The sequence below is a fragment of the Sycon ciliatum genome, chromosome 1 (assembly GCF_964019385.1).
Source record: "Sycon ciliatum chromosome 1, ocSycCili1.1, whole genome shotgun sequence".
In the NCBI taxonomy this organism is placed as follows: domain Eukaryota; kingdom Metazoa; phylum Porifera; class Calcarea; order Leucosolenida; family Sycettidae; genus Sycon; species Sycon ciliatum.
In genome coordinates this window covers 48,292,717-48,312,091 of record NC_088643.1, presented here as the reverse complement: position 1 = coordinate 48,312,091, position 19,375 = coordinate 48,292,717, and the positions used below count along the sequence as shown (strand labels likewise).

The 19,375-nt window shown below is 47.8% G+C and overlaps 1 protein-coding gene across 1 annotated transcript in view; it reads left to right on the top strand.

Moving 5' to 3' along the window:
• The window catches only part of LOC135830277 (bromodomain and WD repeat-containing protein 3-like), a 32,420-nt gene extending 13,916 nt beyond the window's left edge, over positions 1-18,504 (top strand). Inside the window, exons 20-41 of the mRNA XM_065342566.1 lie at positions 1,266-1,394; positions 2,521-2,598; positions 2,873-4,515; positions 4,803-4,884; positions 5,551-5,912; positions 6,163-6,234; positions 6,636-6,753; positions 7,286-7,381; positions 7,944-8,057; positions 8,350-8,422; positions 9,075-9,126; positions 9,785-9,867; positions 10,160-10,271; positions 10,539-10,609; positions 10,810-10,896; positions 11,730-11,994; positions 12,513-12,638; positions 12,863-13,265; positions 13,703-13,738; positions 14,595-14,690; positions 15,427-15,579; positions 17,306-18,504. Coding sequence (XP_065198638.1) covers positions 1,266-1,394; positions 2,521-2,598; positions 2,873-4,515; positions 4,803-4,884; positions 5,551-5,912; positions 6,163-6,234; positions 6,636-6,753; positions 7,286-7,381; positions 7,944-8,057; positions 8,350-8,422; positions 9,075-9,126; positions 9,785-9,867; positions 10,160-10,271; positions 10,539-10,609; positions 10,810-10,896; positions 11,730-11,994; positions 12,513-12,638; positions 12,863-13,265; positions 13,703-13,738; positions 14,595-14,690; positions 15,427-15,579; positions 17,306-18,058 — 5,004 coding nt within the window. The 3' untranslated portion in view covers positions 18,059-18,504. The remainder of the gene's footprint in view (positions 1-1,265; positions 1,395-2,520; positions 2,599-2,872; positions 4,516-4,802; positions 4,885-5,550; positions 5,913-6,162; positions 6,235-6,635; positions 6,754-7,285; positions 7,382-7,943; positions 8,058-8,349; positions 8,423-9,074; positions 9,127-9,784; positions 9,868-10,159; positions 10,272-10,538; positions 10,610-10,809; positions 10,897-11,729; positions 11,995-12,512; positions 12,639-12,862; positions 13,266-13,702; positions 13,739-14,594; positions 14,691-15,426; positions 15,580-17,305) is intronic.
• The last annotated feature ends 871 nt before the right edge of the window (positions 18,505-19,375 follow it).

Below are 19,375 nucleotides of genomic sequence, written 5' to 3'. Positions count from 1 at the left end.
GAGTGCTCAGTTGGCGACTCCAAGAACTAAAGTCCCGATAGCCAGCGATAACCAGCGTGGTTTGCTAACTTTAGGACTGTGTTTGGGACTTAGAACAGATCGATATCTCAAACTTTGTGAAATTGCTTCACAGGTGGTTATGGATTATGTATGAGTGTGCACGGGTCATGAATGGTGCACGTGCAGAAAGCTAAGCTGCCGCGCATCGACTGTACATAACAGCCGTGCTCTCAGTTGCCTTTCTGCAGTTGTTTGGTTTTCCCCGTAAGAAGAGACCTCTTCTCCTAGTATCCATGAATTCACTGCTCTAACACAAGGATGATGCCATAATAACCCTGGGCAAACAATTGAAAGAAATCTATTTGTACCAGTGTAGTCAAGGACTGGAGACGACTGTGTGGTGAATAATTCTGCAACTAGACTACCGTAAAGTCGCGGATAAAAGCCGGGCTTATAAGCACATAAGCCGCTTTCTGCATCAGGCTTCAATGCAAACCAGGCTTGTATGCAAACCATGCTTATATGCACCACTGATATTTTTGCCAGGCTTGTGTGCACATCGGCCGATCCGGGTTTGCATAGAAGCCAGGCTTTTACGCGCAACATGCGTAGAATTACCACTGACTACCGGTATGGCGGCAGTTTTACTATGCACTGTACATAGCGCAAGCACTCTTGACCTACTCGATCCGCGCTTGCATAGAAGCCAGGCTTCTACGCGCGACAGGCTTATATGCATTGACCCGTTTGATTTTCAGGCTTCTATCCGCGATGTGCTTGTACACTAAGATCGGGCGCCGAAGAACACCTCGCCGAAGAACACCCAGGCTGGAAAACCGGCAAAATTTAAGAACAGTCCAGGCTAGAATTATCAGATTTAAGAACACTAGATCTACATTGTACGTATGTCTACATTGTACATGTATGGGAGGTGAGTACATGTCATGTACACGTGTAAACAGTAACTGCTACATGTACAGTCATTCCCATTAACGACACCCACTAGTTTAGAAGTACTACATTGCACTACATGTACTTGTACATGTACATGTACATGACAAACGTCATGACGTCACTCGACTCGCCGCGCGCGTGTGAATAAGAACGGTCTGGCTAGAATCAAAAATTTAAGAACTTTCCTAGGCTGCGCTCGAGCCCCTGCGTTCTTCGGCGCCCGATCTTACTGTATGCAAACCCGGCTTTTATCCGCGACTTTACGGTATTAAATTTTGTTGTTGTTGTATTTCTGTGTGTTGTGTTGTTAGTATCACGGCAATGGTGTGGCGTCTGTATTTGACTGCAAGTTCTCACCGGATGGACTGTCCATGGCCTGCTGTGATAGTCAAGGCCAAGTGTCCTTTTTCGGTGTGCCAGACACCAAGGCTTTTGAAAAGGTAAGGAATAGTCTGGCATGGCGTTCTCGCTGGTGCTAGTGTATGTACAGTCGAATGTCACTTATCCGACCACTTCGGGAATCAGGCATGTTGGATAACTGAATATGTTGGATAACTGAATATGTTGGATAACTGATATCATTTTTGATGTGCATATATGGCTGGATTTCACTGATTTATGTACACAATACCCACACGCTTCGGTCCTCTGAGCTGTGCTGAGGAGCTCTAACAGAGCGAAACAGTTGCTGTCCACAGATTTGAGTACACAATACCCAAATATATTCATGCATAGTCATGAATTGCTCCATGTACACATCCATGTTAGCATACTTGACCACATCTACTTCAACTTTTTCAAGTAAATGCATATTACACCTTATGCTTACCTTTCATACAAACTTCCAGTCAACTTGCCCATCATTCTGGCGGCTTATACTGGGCATATAAACCTCATACAAACCCCATATAGACCGCCACCATAGAAACAGGAAGAAGTTGACTGTCAGTTTGTATGAAGGTCAGCATAAGTATAATACATCCCACTAGTACGCTTGTACGTGAAATATAAACCATCATACAAACCTCGGCTTCGCCTCGGTTTGTATGTCGGTTTATATTTCACGTACAAGCGTACTGTTGGGTTGTATTATATACAACAAAAAAATAGAATTTCACTGTTGAGAATCATAAAATTATTACTCACGGGCTTGTCGGATAACCGACGTGCTCGGATAACTGGCGACCGGATAAGTGACATTCGACTGTACTTCGAAGTACACGTGTGTGCACGTGCGTGTGCGAGTGCACTTAAGTTGAAATGAAAGAGGCAACTAAAGCAATACAAAATATGCAACTGCGAATACAGAGGCTTGCTGTGGTGAGAAGCAATATCTAGCCGCCAACCAATCGAACATAGGACCAGCTGTATTGGTGTACATTTGTAGTGATAGTGCAGTTGGCTAGTAGTCTTTGATTTGTTTGGTGTTGAATTGAAACAATATTACACAGTAGGCAGAGCTTCTTTACACTGAACGGGGTTCAAGGAATTGTCTTTGTTCACTTATGTAATCGCCTGCAAGACACTGCCAATTCTGTCTGTCTGCCTGTTTATCCATGCCTACAGGTTCCTGATCAGCAGTTCTTCCACACAGATTACCACCCGCTCGTGCGTGATATTCACAATCATGTGTTAGACGAACAGGTAAGCTGCTGTCTGGGGAGGTCACCAACCTATGCTTTTTTCCCCTTTCTTGTCCTTTTGTTGTTGTTGCTTTGCCTAGTATGTAGCCTGCTAGAATACTGTGCTGTACCTCAGTCTAATACTAGTGGGTTGTCTTCCCAGTGTTTAAACCCCTAGTTCGGGTGGGTTTTACTATTTAAAAATGTTCATTTGGCTATGTACTTGTCTATGTCTGTGCTCATGGGTGCCCACACGTGTGTGTGTGTGTGTGTGTGTGTGTGTTTTGTGCTGTTAGACTGAGCTTCCTCCTCATGCTATGCCTCCGCCGTATCTGGTGAACATGGACTGCAATCCGTACCCGCCGGAACTCCAACGCCTGGTAACAGGATATGTACGACCCGTTGTTGCGGTAGCAAAGAAGGAGTGCAGTGAGGAAGAACTCTACCAGGGCATCGATGTTGCATGGCCCGAGGTGCACGCGCGTCGCCAGGTCCTGGTTGCCGAGAGGCAGGCACGTGAACAGCGATTTAAGCGGGAGCGGGAGGCGTACGCCGCAGCACGGAAGGCCAATCACGATCTCACCGATTCAGAGGAGTCTGAGGACGATGAGCTTTCTGGCTTGTTCCCGTTTAAAGACGATCTGCATCAAGGTCCTTCGAAGCGTCGACGTTCGATGTCAATCGTCAGCGGGGAGTTTGATGGTGTATTGTCCCCTCCTCCGCCTGGTCCAAGCAGTGCCACTCGTGTTGACAGTGCTACCACCCCCTCTGCTACGGCTGCTGCACCTGCCACACCAGGGTCGGCAGTCACTCCACTTCTTGCTCCTCGCTCCGGTAGCATGCTGGACTCGTTTGTGTTGCCGTTGCAATCTGCGCCGGTGGTGAGTAGTCGTAGCTCGGTGAGCGCCGGCACTGGTGATGGAACAGCACGCCGTGCAGCAACGCCAATGAGAGCTCTACGCTCGCCCCCGCCTATGGCTGGTGTAGCGCAGCCCGGCAGTGTCCCGCCACTGTCAGGCTTTACCACCACCACCGGTGCTGCTGCTGGTGGCACAACTCCTGTGTCTGCACTAGGGGAGCCGATGGAGCAGGTCTGCAGTAGTAACAGTAGCATTGCTGTCATCAGTGCTACCGTGTGTAGCAGCAACACTTCACATAACACCTCTCCAGCTCTGGGAAACACTATGGCCAGAGATGCAGTCGCCGCCACCACTCCCTTTGCTAGCACTACAGCTGCTGCTGCTTCATCCGCTGCTAGTCATGCTGTGACACCGGGTGAATTGCCCATTGCGCTAGTCCATCCACTATGTGCAAATAGCCCGGTTCGAGAGTTTCCTGCTAGCTCAGCAGATGCAGTGGCTGTTCGTGATGCTGCGGTGGACTATGCGTCTACGGGCAGTATGGATCGTAATCGACTTGCCGCTGCTTCCAGTGCTGCTTCTGCCAGTGATACTCCTACAGTAACGTCCCTGTCACCTAGTACTGCCACCGCCGCCGCCTCTGCTCCTTCATCTGCTGGTGTTGCTGCTACTGATGTAACTGGTGAAGAGCCTATGGATACGTCAACAAGCGTGCCCGACTCACAGCAGCCAGTTTCTGCAGCAGCAACTGCAAGTTTCAACCAAGCTGCTCCTGCAATACCACTCGCTCCTGTTGCAGCTGTTGCCTCTGCTGGTGTTGCCTCTGCAGCAGTTGCCGCTGCTGGGGTCGGTATGCATGAGAACGGCGATGGTGACGGCGATGACGAGGAGTCTGAAGCCGAGCAAACAGATGCACAGCGTGCCACCTCCATGGCTGAGCGCTATGTTCGTCAGCAACATGCTGCCAATACTGCTGTTCTGCTGCACAAGGCGGCCACCGACTGTCCAAGCGTGGATGTGTTACTGGAACACTGGAAAAAGCGGCCGGCTGCTCCTCCACTGGACAAGGCCACTCTGCGGTGAGTGTGAATCCTCTCATTCTGTCTATTGAACACACAAGTACTGAAGTAGACATGCATATTATCTACTCACACTGACCCTGGCTGACATACACCAGTACTCCCTTCTGCTCTGTTCTCTCTTGACTTCTGTCAAAAGTAGTGGCGATTGTGAACCCCTAGCGATGGTCTTTTTGAGGCCGGCATCAACGCTATAGTGCTTGCTTGTTTGCGTGTGTGCTCGTGGTGTAAGTAATACATATTGTGATAGGGGAGTTCGTTTCTTCTTTTTGATTTCCGTGTGACAGGGTGGAAGAAGAGAGAAGAGTGGCTCTTGGAGAAGAGGAGCTTAAGAGGCTGATTGGCCTGAAGCAGTCATCATTCCTTCCGGTAAGGATTCTTAATGGACATAATTATGGGCCTGGGTTCTATCTTCTGCTTGCCAGCCCATTGATTGTGGCTGCAATGGCCACAAGCTGCATGTCCTTACTAGGGAATAGCGGTGTTTTGTACAGTGTATTCCGTTACACTGGTAACACAAATCACTCGTACCCACAGTGGCAGTTTTGGCCCGCTTAACCTCCTACGTACACACGCATTTACAATCCTTGTGATTCCATGATCAGTTCTGTGTTACAGTAAAGCCTGGAAGGTTCAGTGGCGTAATATCAATATGACTGTTATGTATTTCCCAAACCGTACAGGTTCAAAAGCGGTGCATTTTGGTATGAAAACACTTGGAGCCTACGTTTGAATGGATTAACAGTATTTTACACTCCACTGGTACAGATTTTGGGTATCGTTTAGTTACGGTATTATTTGCCTGTAACAAAGTTATTTATATTGAAAAGCCGCTGAAAGTTCTGGTTTTCCATTTCATTTATGATTGTGTGTGATGCATGTGCTTGCGCAGCATCGGCCCTCCCATCCCACTATCTTTGCTAAGTGGCACGTCACATTTTGAAACATGACTGTACTCTGTGAGCATGATGATTTTTTGATGTGTCAACCTACCTTTTTCTCTGTGTTGTTTTTGCTCTGTTTCCCTATTTGTAGTTTTCTTCAAGTGGACATAGTCCGTGGGTGACCTTATTCAAAGGCAGCTCCTTTCTAAACCAGCAGCCCGGCGTTTTCGGCGGACCTCGCACGGAGATCACCGGCAACAGGTCTGCATTGGGTGTGCCACAGATCGATGTCATTCAGGCCACGCCGCGACAGCCACCGCCACGCCGCAGGGCGCGAGCCAACGGCCCAGCTAATGCTCAGGCAGCGCCGGGCTATCGACTCAGCAGCCGCTCGGACAGCAATCGCTCGATTCCAGCCAACAATGGCAGCCGGGGGGATAGCGGCTCGGACAACGGTGATGACAGTGATGTACACATAAGCCTGGACGAGATGAGTGGCTCTTCGTCGTCCAGGTAACCTACCGTTTTGTAGCAAGTCAGAACTGTTCGACTGCTAAGTGACTTGTTTTGTTTCTGTAATGCCTTGATGCATCTGTTGCTGCCACTGTTTTGGTCGTTGGTTTCCGACCAAGCGGTGTGCCGGTAATCCGGATAGTGCTACATGTATCGCATTACGGTGTTTGCATGCTGAAAACTTGAGATTTGTTTTTGCTTTTTGAATTTCTTTTTGGGTGTGTTGTATTTACTTCTTGTGCGTGTTCAGTATGGAGGAGAGCGATTGCTCTGACTGGTCCGAAGATGCCGGCATTGCAAGAGCTGCACGTGCTGCTGCCAGGTAAGATAATGCCACTGTACTAGCACTGGTACAGCTAGTTACTACTTATAGTGCTTTTGAGTGCATGGGTGTAGTGGCCATGAGCACATGTGTGGGTGGGTGATAGGCAGACAGATAGACAGAGACTGGCAAACAGACAGACAGGCAGATTTAGAGAGATTTACGTCAACTTGCGTCGACAAGCTAATCTAACAATGAGGCCGAGACCGCTACGACCGGCCGTTGGGTCTGAAAGCGAGTACTTGATTTAACACGCAGGCTGTGAGGATAGAAAAAGATACCGGTATACCAAGGGATACCAACTTACAACATTCGGTGGTGTTACGTTTTCACTACCTTCACTACGTGTGCTGACAAGACAGGACTGCATTTCTTTATGTCTTTTCCTCTGTCTTGCACAGACGCCGCGCTGCAGAGTCTGAACGGCAGGCGCAGGCTGCCTCATCTCAAAATGCAACAGCATCCTCTCGGCCGGCAAAGAAGAAGAAAGCTCCTCCGAAGAAGGAACCGGTTCGACAGGTCGGTGTTTGAATGTGTAGTTGCTAACATTCCTGTTGCATGCAGTGTGTAACCCTTTGATTATTTGTGCACAGTTTAACTATAGGATAGTACATGTACTGTTATACTTATTCTGAAGTACATGGACAGCTCAAAGAAATACATGTACTCTGGGTTAGAGCGAAACAGAAACAATGAGCTATACATGGGGCGTAGCAGCCGGTCCGGCGTTAGCCGGACCACTTTTTCGCCCAGAAGTGCCCAGAATGCAGGATTTTGCACCCTAATTTCAAAATTTTCCCGGGGGACACCCCCAGACCCCCCTCCAACCGGACCACCTTCAACGGCGGTGCTACGCGCCTGCTATATCAATCCAACACGTATTCAAAGACCGCCCCCCATCATCACAATGACCTGAACAGTGTACTTGCGACTGTTGCTCTGGGTGTCCTAGTGCCACTCAGCAGCACTGCAGCTGGAGCTTCAGCCTTGGTGTCAATCGATTCATCAGAGCCTTTCTCTCACTCTCTCTCTCACACACTCACTCGTTCAGGTCGATCCTGCAGAGTTACAGCGCTTCTGGCCATCGAACTGGATAACAAGTACGGAGCCCTTACCTCAGCCATATTTCCCGCAGCAAGGCGACAAGGTGAGGCATGCTAGTTAGTGTGGAATGCGACTAGAAAACTGTATGATTACACAGCGTGCAGTGTACCGTGCAGTGTTTTAGTCTTTAACTTTTAGATCCTCACCTGCATGTACTCGTACATGTATGTTCTTAGCAGATGGGAGCAGGTGTGACATGTGCCGGTACTTTTGCCGTGTCTCGAGGCATGCTCGGCATGTCGTATGTAAATATTTCTTGGCCAGTATTGTGGCATACAGAGTACAACTTGTACGGGAATCATGCCCGAAGTGATAGAAATAAACGTACACCCCTTCCAGGGGTGAAAGCTCATGTCTGATGTAGGATACGGGCAGTTGGATAGGGTGGGAGTTCAGAGCTTGATGGTACCCGATTTATATCGTACATACTCTCGCACTAGTATGCGCCAAGACTTGTGCCTGCAGACTTGTGTGTGCATTTTGCACAGGTGATGTTCTGAACTATTGGAATACACATGGCAGTTTCTACATGATATTGTAAATATGGTAGACTAACGTTATCCAACCAACCACCTTACGTGCATGTGTTCCTTCTGTGGTCTCAGATTTTCTATTGCCGGCAAGGCCACGAGTCTTATATCGACAGTATCACGGAGAACAATGTCCATCGTGTTGACAAGAAGATGCTGCCTTGGACGAAGAAGAAGTTCCCAGTGCGGGTACGTGAAAGTCTGACTTAGGCATGGGGATTTCTTGTGGTTCACTCTATTAGTATCCATAAGATAACATTTGGGCACCCGGATCCGGTCCCACAGCACTGTGAAGTTCTAACCACCAAGCCATGTATATAATATGCTTTGGCTCGGCTACAAAGGCACAAGTTTATGTGTGAAAATTGCTCCGATCGTGGAATTTCCAGTGACTGTGGTCTCACTTCGCATGCTCTGCACTACAGCTTCTGATGTGTGTGTGTGTATGTGTGTGCATGTGTGTGTGCATCCAATGGTGTAGGATCACGAGGTGTGCTACGTGGTGAACGTACACTTTGTTGTTGGCCCGCCGACTCTCTGCAATCTGAAACTGCGTAAGTGCTGCGCTGACGTACTCTTCTGCTGCTGCTTTTGTGGTTGTTGCTGCTGTTGCTGTTGTTCGTCGTCGTCGTCCAGGGATGGTGTGTCAGAAAGTACGGTCATGATCAGTGGAATTTTCCTTTGTGAACAAAGCAGTATCTTGTAGTGTTGTGTTTGAGTGTACAGATCTAGTTCTGTTGTGCTAGAGCCGTGCAATGCGGTACTGGGTGTATTCTACTGCCTGTCACTGTGGTGATGATAATCCCCAGTCACTGCAATGACACTGTTGTATTTTTGCTGTGCCAGCCCACTAGGATAACCACCCATTTTGGAAGACCTCAATCCTGCCTGTTGTTTCTGCCATTGCTGTACTGTTGGCATGGGGCTGTCCCGGACATCTGTAGCACTGAAACTATGCCTATGATCTTAGGCACATTTTCTCAAAGTGTTGTAATACTGAAATGCTATGGTTGCAACTGTGTGGCTCTTGCTTTTCTAGCATACCGTAAGTCTACGCATTTTCGGCCCATTGAAATTTTGTCCTGTACTACTGCCGCCTGTATATACTATCACACTGAACCTTGCAAAACAATAATTCGGCCGCATGATTTGACAGTGCATTTCATTCACCTATCTTCTGTTCATTTCTCTCTGCGTGCACGCTAGGTGTCATAAGCTCAGCTCCGAACCGGCCAGACCGCTCTACATTCTCCATCCAGTGAGTTGTTTTCCCTCTGTGCATGTACTGTATATCACCTTATTTTCGGTGTTGTAAAATTTCGGTAAAAGCCAACCCCTGAGCTTTCGGTGTAAGGATAAATTCGGTATGCATGGCACCAAAAGAAAAAAAAAAAAAAAAAAAAAGCACTAATATCTCCGCCAAGGCCAAAAGGCTCCACATATGTATACATGTTATGTATGTACAATGTACTACCGGTATACCAGTATACAAGTAAGTTAGTTGATTTTTTTAATTTGACAGTGATTTTCATGATTTTTACATATTTTGGTATTTCGGAAAATTTAGGTGTAATGTTAAATTAGGTGATCCAGGACCAGTACCGAAGTTACCGAAATTTAAATTACACCGAAATAAAGGTGTTATACAGTACTTTCTAGTTAGCTTGGCTGTGTCTGCTATGGCTGTGTTTTGATGCGTTTTCCTGAGTCGCACTATGGACCTTGATTGTTTGATGGGGAAGGCGATGGAGAAATTACAGAAAAGAACAATTGTACCTGTAGAGATGATGTACTTTGTGGGGTTAATAACTTAATACGCGCAGTGGGCGCCCGTATGCGCATGCATGTTCTGTGCTATCGTCTCAGTTTCTCACGTCTATTGTATTTACTGTTTTAAAATACATTGCAACTTGTAGGTATCATGACTACGACAATGTTCCTGATTTCATCGTGCTCTACTCTCGAGTCAAGGAAGCACTGGAGTGTCAGTGGAAAGCTGGTAGGTGACTTGTGCTGCTCTTGGATTGTCTTCGTTTAAAATAGCTTCTATTTTTCTGGCATGGTTCAGCTATGTCTCTGACTCTCTGTGATGTATTACTGCTCTGGTGGTGCTTTCCTGTATTGGTCTGCTATTTTAGATGAGCTTATTTTTCTCTCTCCCTCTCTCCTCTCTATTCTTTCTTCTCTTTCACATATCCACATGCCTTATACGTGTGTCGTAGTCAATTGGCTTCAGCGGCGCATAATGACTGTATGTTGACTGCCATGTTATTGTTATATTCCGTGCATAGGTGATCATTTTCGGAGTATGATTGACGGCCAGTACTGGACAGGTACTATTCTGGAACGGCGGCCGTTTCAAGCGGATCATCCCGATAGTCTTTGGCAGTGCTACGACGTCCGGTACGGCTCTGAGTGTCATATTTTGTCTGTGGATTTCGTTAGTGGGACTGCCTTGAACTATGCACATCCTGTGCCCGAATAAATAATGATGATACCGGAGATTTTTTTCATCTGTCACAAGCGCAGTCCGGGACTTTCTGTTCACTTGTTTCTGTGTGTTTCGCTTTATGACTCGACTATTTTCAGCCTCCAACTGTGTTCCCCACCCCATTTCTCGTTTATTGTGCTGGTACGTACATGTATGATGTGTTCTGGACTGTATAACAGGTGGGACGGTGGTGAAACGGAGTTACTTAGTCCATGGGATATGGAGCGGATCGATGGTGCTCAAGCAGAAGGTAGGGTGGCAGACTGTAACCTCATGGTGTTTGCATGCCAGGCAGACGTGTTGGCTTGTAGGAGTGGCGTTGTTTTTGGAATCTGAGAGGTGCGCTCTGTTGTGACCCGCTGTGTTTTGTTGTTGCTCTGCCTGTGTGTATATAAGTTACTTTTAACTTTTAAACCATGGTATGCTTGTGCCTGCTGTGTGCTGCTGTAGGTGGTCGTGGTGCCAGTGCCTCCGGCAATCGTCTTGGCATCCGCACCAGAAGGCAATCTGCAGCAGTGGCCAATGAGATGAATATGGGTGAGTATTTGTTTGTCTGCAATTGCAATTTGAGAACAATTGACGTGCACATGACCGTATGGGGTCTTCCGTATAGTGCGGGGTTTTCTCTGGTCGAAACTAGTCGGGAAGTGCCGTGTATGTGATGCTCCTGGACCATTGTAGTTGTGCCTGAAGTTGTTTACTTTGTAAGTATGGCCAGTGTGCAATCATGTACTGTGTGTGTGAATTGTCCCTGTTAGTTAGTCACACCATGCACTGCACTGCCCCTGTCACTCACACTATACAGGGGAAGCACTTTCTTACAGACACCCGGGGGGGGGGGGGGGGGAGAGACCAGGTGAACTTGTCCTTAATCGGGGAGTATGCTGGGCACGGAGTGCATATTAAATGAATGCATTCACGCACTCGATGACAAGTGATTGTTGAATGCTGCTATGATTATAATTATGTGCATATCAGCCTGAAGCATAGAGTGCAATGAATACCACACGCAAACCCTGACAAGTTTGTATTGGACACTGTGTGTAGCCTGTTTCATTCTTAGTTTTTTCCAGTCTGGCCATTCTTTGGCAACTCGTTCTTGCTATATCGCCCGGTACATTCCCTCTCTTGTCTCTCCCTTCCTCCCCCCCCCCCCCCCCCCCATGGCACATGAAGTGTGCAGCGTTCCATTCTGACTTGCTCAAACATGTGCAGTGGTGGTGGTGTGAGTTGCTATGGATGTTCTGTACTCCTCGGTGCTTCATGTGTTGAATTGACACAATCAGTGAAGACATAACCTCTCTTTCCCCAACTCTTTCTGACACACACTCTCTCTCTCCCCCTCCCTCCCTCTCTCCCTCTCTCGCTAGGCTCTATTCAGGCGAGCATTGATGCGCAAAACTGGATCCTGCCGGGCGAGGAGGAGGTGGAAGAGTGCTGGGCATCGGAGAACGCCGACGCTGCCAGCGCGCGCATCTGTGCTGGACTGGAAAAGGTCCAGGAGTCGCTGGACATTGCGCAACCGTTTGCATACTCTGTGGATTACAGGGAGGCCTATCCGGAGTACTGTGTCTGCGTTGCGTTTCCCACCTGTCTGGACATGATCATCAGTAAACTAAAGCACAAGTTCTACAGGTAGGTGGCGTATTGTCGTTCTACAGGTAGGTGGCGTATTGTCGTTGTTCAACTGTTCTGCCATCCTGGCAGGCGCTGTCATGACAACGGCCACTCTAGATGTAGATGCTCCTCCCTGCATACGAAAACCACAGCAGGACGAATTTAAGCACGTTCGACTTCTACGTAATACTACACGTATCTATATAATTACACGGCCCGTGGATGCCTACGGAAAAGCGAGAGACCGGATTTGCAGGAATGGCTTGTGTCAATACTCAATAGCTTGTTGGTTGGTGTGAGCCGTAGTGTAGCTAAATTAGTGGAGTATAGTGTAATTCTATCTTCTTCTTTTTTGACTTTCTTTTACTTCGCAAAATCCAAACGGGAATTTCTTCCCAATGACAAGGTGGGGAAGTCTGCTTGCTGTAATGGTAACTCAGTATCTTGGTTCTCAGCTACCGGTACACTGTACATCTACTATCTTGTGTATTGGACGTGCACACATCCTTACTTTCTACCTTGTTTGCTTTCTGCAGGCGAGTGGCTGCGGTACTTTGGGAGGCCCGCTTGCTGCAGAAGAATGCCAAGGCGTTCAATGAGGAGGACAGCGAAATAGTACATTCATCCCAAGCGCTCGTTACACTCCTGTGCAAGTTCATCAAGTAAGTGTTTAGCGAGTGTGGCCACTGCGATACCGTATTGTCAATTCTCTCCTGCTGGGCACGGTGATCAGACACTGTTCTGCTTTGGACGGTTTAAAGTACGCTGTGCACCAGCACACTTTCCACTCTTTTTCGTCTTTTTTTATTTGTTCTGCTTCTGGCTTTGTGTGAGTGTATTAGTGTGTACTGAAGTAGGCCCTGTGCTTTGTGCCATGTGCCTGCAGAACACCATCTTGCACTGATCCAGTGGAGCTGTATCACTCCGGTGCCTTGTTAGATGAAGACATGGAGGAGGATGGCGAAGAGTTGGCGGCGGGCGCATCCGCTACTTCTCCCCAGGGCCTGCTGTCGCTGTCGACCAGTGGCGCCGCTGGCTCGGCCGGTGCAGCCTCGTCTTTGTCCGCAGTTGCCGCGTCGCATTCCAACTCTCGTCTCCTGGGATCCGGCAGCAACGCTAGCGCCGACGGCTCCTCTCACTCCTCTGGTATCCGGACAGTGCGACGGCGAACGAGAGCAGCTCTGAATGGCTCTGTGGCGGCTAATGGATTTAATGCTTCGTCCTCGTCCGAAGACGATGAGCCCGAGCCTGTGCGCATCACTCGGGGAAACAAGCATGCTCATAACGAGGTATGTGGAAGATTGTAGGCCAGGAGAGCAGTTTGTGGTAATGTTACCTCGCCGTCGTCAGTGTGTGATACATGTACATGTGTGTATCTACTGTGTACAGGCTGGTTTAGGTCCACAGTGTGCATGAATGTCAGACATTGTGAGAACTGCATTATAAAACCAACAAAGATGTGTCCTGACGCAGTCTATTGATTGGTATCTCCCTTTTTTTAGAACTTAGTGCTGTGTATAATGTTCTACACGTATTGTGTACTAGCACTGTTGCTGCTGCTGCTGCTGCTGCTGCTGCTGTTTTGCTGTTTTGCTGCTTCAACATTCTGCTTCTCTGTGCATGCTACACGTGGCTATGCGGTGGTCCTGGTGTGTGTGTGTGTGTGTGTGTGTGTGTGTGTGTGTGTGTGTGTGTGTGTGTGTGTGTGTGTTATTCTGTACTACAGGCTCCAGGGGAATGTCCCAACCAGCCACTGACACCGGTGAGTGCTCATATGATATAAGCCATTTGAAAAGTTCTCCGGGCAAGCGTAGCGCTTGAAATGTGCAAAATAGCAAAGTGTCGTGCACCACAGCACGCCACTGCTGCCTGTTCACACTCGAACCGCGGCCGGTTTGTGCACTCATGGTCCCGCATACATTTTGAAATGTTGAACAACTCCAACTCTTCCGTCGCATTCCAATGTGTACGGTGACATGGGTGTGTTCCCGTTGCTGACGGTTCCACTATGTGCCATCATGAGTATCTCATAGAATGTGAACCGGGCTTTAAATACAGTACTGCGCTGCACTTCAATCACTGGCAAGCACCATAACTACCCGCGTATGACTACATCGAAGTACATAGAGCACAGAAGTTAGAGCCAAGAGTAAAACCTCTCCAGTTCACTTGACCTCATCTACTCCTGACTTATTGGGAGGCCGCACAATCGCTTCACCTCCGATTTTCATTACTAGCACGCTCGGGTTTTTAAAATTTATATCTATCTAGTTTGTGTGGCTTGTTGTTTGTCATGATCACCAGTCAAACAGTATTGTCTTTGTAGGGTGCACATACAGGTACAGTTGCGCTCACTGAATCCGACCCAAAGTGCAAAGCTGGCAATGCCCTGGACCAGTTCCGATTACATCATTGTACTGTATTTGTATTATGTGTGTGTCCGGCCGCATTTGTGCCACTTCCACGGCGCCAAGGGCCGTGCAAGTTGAGTGCGCCGCCAAATGTGCATGTTGGGTCGCAAGTTCGCAACTGTACATTGTATTCTCCTGCCTCTCCAGCTTAGGACATGGACTGACAGTGTGGTTTTCTCTGTTCTCTTTCTGGGCTGTGTGAAACAGGATCTGTACCAGTTTTGCTCGCGGCTCATAGAGGATATTGCCGTGCTCGATCCAGCGCGTGTCTTTCAGGAGCCTGTCGACCTTAAGTCGTTGCCTGTGAGTACATGTACCGCCACCTGACCTCTCTCTCCTCAAGCTTGCAGTTCATGTCTGGCTATCTTGTGGAAACCCGTTCTTGCTACTAACTTATGGTACTATGGTCGTGGGATATACTGTATAGTATACGTGTGTATGCAGCATCGGACAACACATTTGCTCTTTCAGCTCTTCCCTCTCAACTACTGTCGCCACTTTTCTTTTCTTTGTCCTCGGAGGTCTCCGTCCGTAGTTTTGAGCACTATGGCACACTGAGAAAGAGAAAGAGAGAGAGAGAGAGAGAGAGAGAGAGAGAGAGAGAGAGAGAGAGAGAGAGAGAGAGAGAGAGAGAGAGAGAGAGAGAGAGAGAGAGAGAGAGAGGGAGGGAGAGAGAGGGAGGGAGGGAGAGACAGACAGACAGACAGACAGACAGACAGAGACGGAGAGCGAGAGACAGAGAGAATAGAATAGAATTGTTGCATTTGAAGAACTGGCTGCTTGTCTGCTTTTACTGCTATTATAGCAAGTGTGGTTGGATGCCTTTATGCGTGTGTGTCTGTGTGCGCACGGGTGTGTATGTGTGCGCACGTGTGTGTGTGTGTGTGTCTGTGTGCACACGTGTGTGTGTGTGTTGTTGTTGTTGTTGTTGTTGTTGTTGTTGTTGTTGTTGTGTGTGTTGTGTTAACTAGTTGTCTAGAAACATTGCAGCCAGTGTGGTATAAGGTATGTTTGTTTTTCGTTTTTGTTTGCGTATCAGGACTACCTACAGTACGTGACACATCCGATCGATTTCAAGACACTGAGTGAGCGCATGCTGCGTGGCGAGTACGCTACCATTCCTGACTTTTGCCGCGCGCTGGTGATGATCTTCAACAACTCTAGACTGTACAACAGTCAGAAATCATCCGAGGCAAGTGCTTTCCTATGTACTGCACTATGCTGAACTACTCACTTACTATGGAGTACTGTGGAGTACTGTGGAGTACTATGGAGCGGTTACGCCTATTACTCCCTGTTCAGTACAGTCGACCTACCCTTATAACGATATTTGCGTCAGACCAAGAATTATTGTTATAAGGGTAATATTGTTATAGGGGTAACTGGTTCATTTCATACACAACGTCATAATGCATGGATTTTGTTCAATTTTTCTACACTCTTCATAGCATAAAAAACTGACATACATGCACATCATGTACACAGCAAGGTGCCCACTGGTGCCCCCATTGCATTTCGTCATGTCCCAGCGACTTATCAAGTGAAATTTGCCCTACCTGGATAGTGGGCTCTACATCTTCCCTGCTAGATATTGTTATAAAATGGAAAATGTTGATTGGTCAGCCCATTTTATATCGTTATAGGGGTAATATCGTTATAGCAATATTGTTATAAGGGTAGGGCATTGTATACAAAAGTCAATGGAGTGATTTGGTTTGGCAGAAAAATATCGTTATAAGGGTAATATCGTTATAGAGGTTATCGTTATAAGGGTAGGTCGACTGTAATTGCTGCTTACAACACATTGAACACAACCCAAGCGATTATTTTGCTCGTTGTCGATTTCGAATGAGTGCAGATTGCGTGACAATGAACATAAAGGAACAGCGTCACTCCTACATGCAGACCGGGCTGTCGAAATGCCTCTAACACAGCGTGCGAGCACAGAATCGACGAGTAGTACAATATTACTGGCCCACCAGTGGGTCATTAATTGTGTTTACCTAGTTGTCCTGAGGAGCTCGCGGATCTCTTTCTGAATTGGATTTACTACGAGTACTCGTATACCACTGGTCATCACTGGTAGCCGTGGGTTTTTTGGCCTGATAAAATTGAAGTTGGTTTTTCCTACATCTGAATTCGTCCAGGAATTATCGTCCGCCAATTGTGTTACAGGTATTGAAGTAGAACATGTTGTAAGAAAAGTGTTGCTGGCCTGATATGCTGGTAGTTACCTGCTAAGCTACTAGGGCTAAGCTACTAGGGAAATATCGCGAAACATTTCACCCCTGCTAGTACTGTCATGTACTTGCTTTGATGTTTTCTGAAAACTCACTGGGTGTACTAAACTGCTTTTAAATAATTAACTACAGTAAAACCTGGTGTAAACGACCTCTGGGTTTAGCGACCACCTGCTCTTAACGACCACTTCTCCATGCACCGACAGTTCTACACAGACACTGTGGGACCTGGTTCTAAAGATCGCCTGGCTTTAACGACCGCTTTTGCTTTGCACCGTGGGGTGGTCGCTTAAATCAGGTTTTACTGTACTTCAGGTAGTCCCGTTAAGGCATTATTCCGACCATTCACTGGACTCCTCCTGTCCTAATACTTGAAGTGTCACACACGGAAATGCAGAACAAAACCGTGCAAAGCTAATACTGTAGCTAGTAAATTAATATGTAGGTGATCTGGTGCATGATTGCATGCAGAAATGACTGCACTGCATGGTGACAGGGTGGGTAGCAGCAGCAGCACTTTGCAGCATGGTCTGCACACGTACTCTGCTTGGCTGTGCACATCCGGGAAGGGCTGGATCAGCTCTACAACACAAGTCACGACAGCCCTTCTGCAGTTTTTTTTCACCAATACTTTGGTCTTCTCCTGCCATTTTCTGTGTCTTTTGTTCGCTTGCACAGGTGTATAAACTGACCTCTCGCCTGTGGCGTAAGTATGATGATCTCGTCCTCGACTTCCTCCGCGACTGCAACAACGGTCATGATCTTCCTGATATCGGAATCATTCCGAAGAAGAATTCGCGTCGCTCTGCGCAGCATGCCAAGAAGGCACTTAAGCGCCGTCGCCAGGACTCCTCTTCGGCCTGCACGTCGTCGTCCTCTTCTTCTGACCCGGACGACTCTGCGTGTGATGGCCAGAACAACAATAGCAGTGCAGACTCTGACGAAGACGAGGACGACGCAAGCGAGCAGGAGAGCGAAGAAGAGCTGGATGAGAACGCTACTGGCGAGTCCAGCGAGGAAAAGGAGGACGATGAGGACGATGACGATGGCCCTCGCCGGAGAAGATCTGCAGCCCGCAGCCACCGCAAGCCAGCAGCCGCTGCCGCCACCGCCGCCGCCACACCTGCAAGGAATTGCCGTGCACCAGCCAAGCCCGTGAAGGCGACGCCGCGAACGCCGGCCAAGCCACCTCTGAAATTGAAGATCAAGGTAACACAGCAGCAGCAGCCGCAGCAGGCTCCTCCTGCAAAGCGCCAGCGCAGAGCAGCACAGCGTGCCACCTACTTTGATGATTCATCGGATGGTGAGGAGAACTTCACTCCTGCGTCGGCCGCAGTCAGCAGCGCTGATTCCGTGCCAAGCAATGAGGTCACCGGCACGTCTCGCAGTGGAAGAACAATCAAACGCAACTCGCGCTTCCGGCAGATGTAGGCTGCTGCTGTGTGTGTGCGAGTGTGCAGGCATGTACATGTCTGTCTGTATGTATGTATGTATGTCTGTCTGTCTGTCTGTCTGTCTGTGCCTGTATCTGTATATGTGACTATATCTATGGCTGTGTTCATGTGCTTGATTCTAAGCAGTCCGCCGGGTGCAGGTGCCGGCGGAGTGCACTAATCTCGATGAAACACACACTCACACTCACTGGCGATTGTGTTGATTGCGTCTTGCTTGGAATCCCATATCTAACCCGTTGTCCGCTGATGTCTGGAAAGTTGCTGCTGTATTTGTACTGCTCACATCATCATCATAATTATTACCTTCTAGTTTCTCTGTCTATATCGGCCTTACTAACAGTGTTTTTGTTTAATCCTCCCCCGGAACACCTATTATCTCATCAGCTTATCTTATCTTTTTATTAGTGATTTCCATACTTTCCAGTCTCCGTGCAGTGTTGTGTGTGTGTGCCCCTTGCAGTGTTGTGTGTGCTCCTTACCGCTGATCATGGTGTGTGCTCCTTACCGCTGATCATGGTGTGTGCCCCTTAGATGATGGTGTGGCTGGTTTTCCACTTCTTCCACCGTCCACCGTGACGTTTTGAGATCAACTGCGTCTGGTTTGAAGGAAGGCTTCACTTGTAGCTTTCAAAGACGTAGGTAATGTGTGTAACCCGCTTGGCCTTCTACGGCACCCCTAGTGCCGGGGCCCTAGACCGCCAGGGAGTTGGATGAGCTTCCCCAGAATTTTAAAAATGTCCAAAAGCACCCTTGCTGTACAGTTGCATGACTGTACTCTTGGTACCATGTGTAACCAGCACATCGCCATGCACATGTGGCATTGCGCAGGTGCTCAAAGCACGCAAAGGACCAGGCTTACATTATTTGGCTCAGACCACACTCCTATAGAATCTTGCATAATCATTGGATCTGGCTTTAGTATAATAATTATAAATAAATAATTAATTAAAATTTTTTTTAATGGGACGGCGTTCCACTGATGACAGTCACAAGAAAACGTTATGGAACTAATTACTTACTTGACTTTCTTCATTTTTGCTGTTGTTATGAGTGCACAATTTATCTTATTTATTGCCATTTAAACGGGCGACAATTGTCTCCTCGTCGATTGTTTAAATAATTAATTCCTCGTTTTTTTAGTGAATGGTCCAGACCGGTAGTACTGTGCATGTGAGTGCATTTCATGTGCCATGTCATGTGTCATGTCATGTGTCATGTCATGTGTCATGTCATGTGTCATGTCATGTGGCTTATGTTCTCACGAGGAAGGCAGTTGAACATCATTGTATCCGGA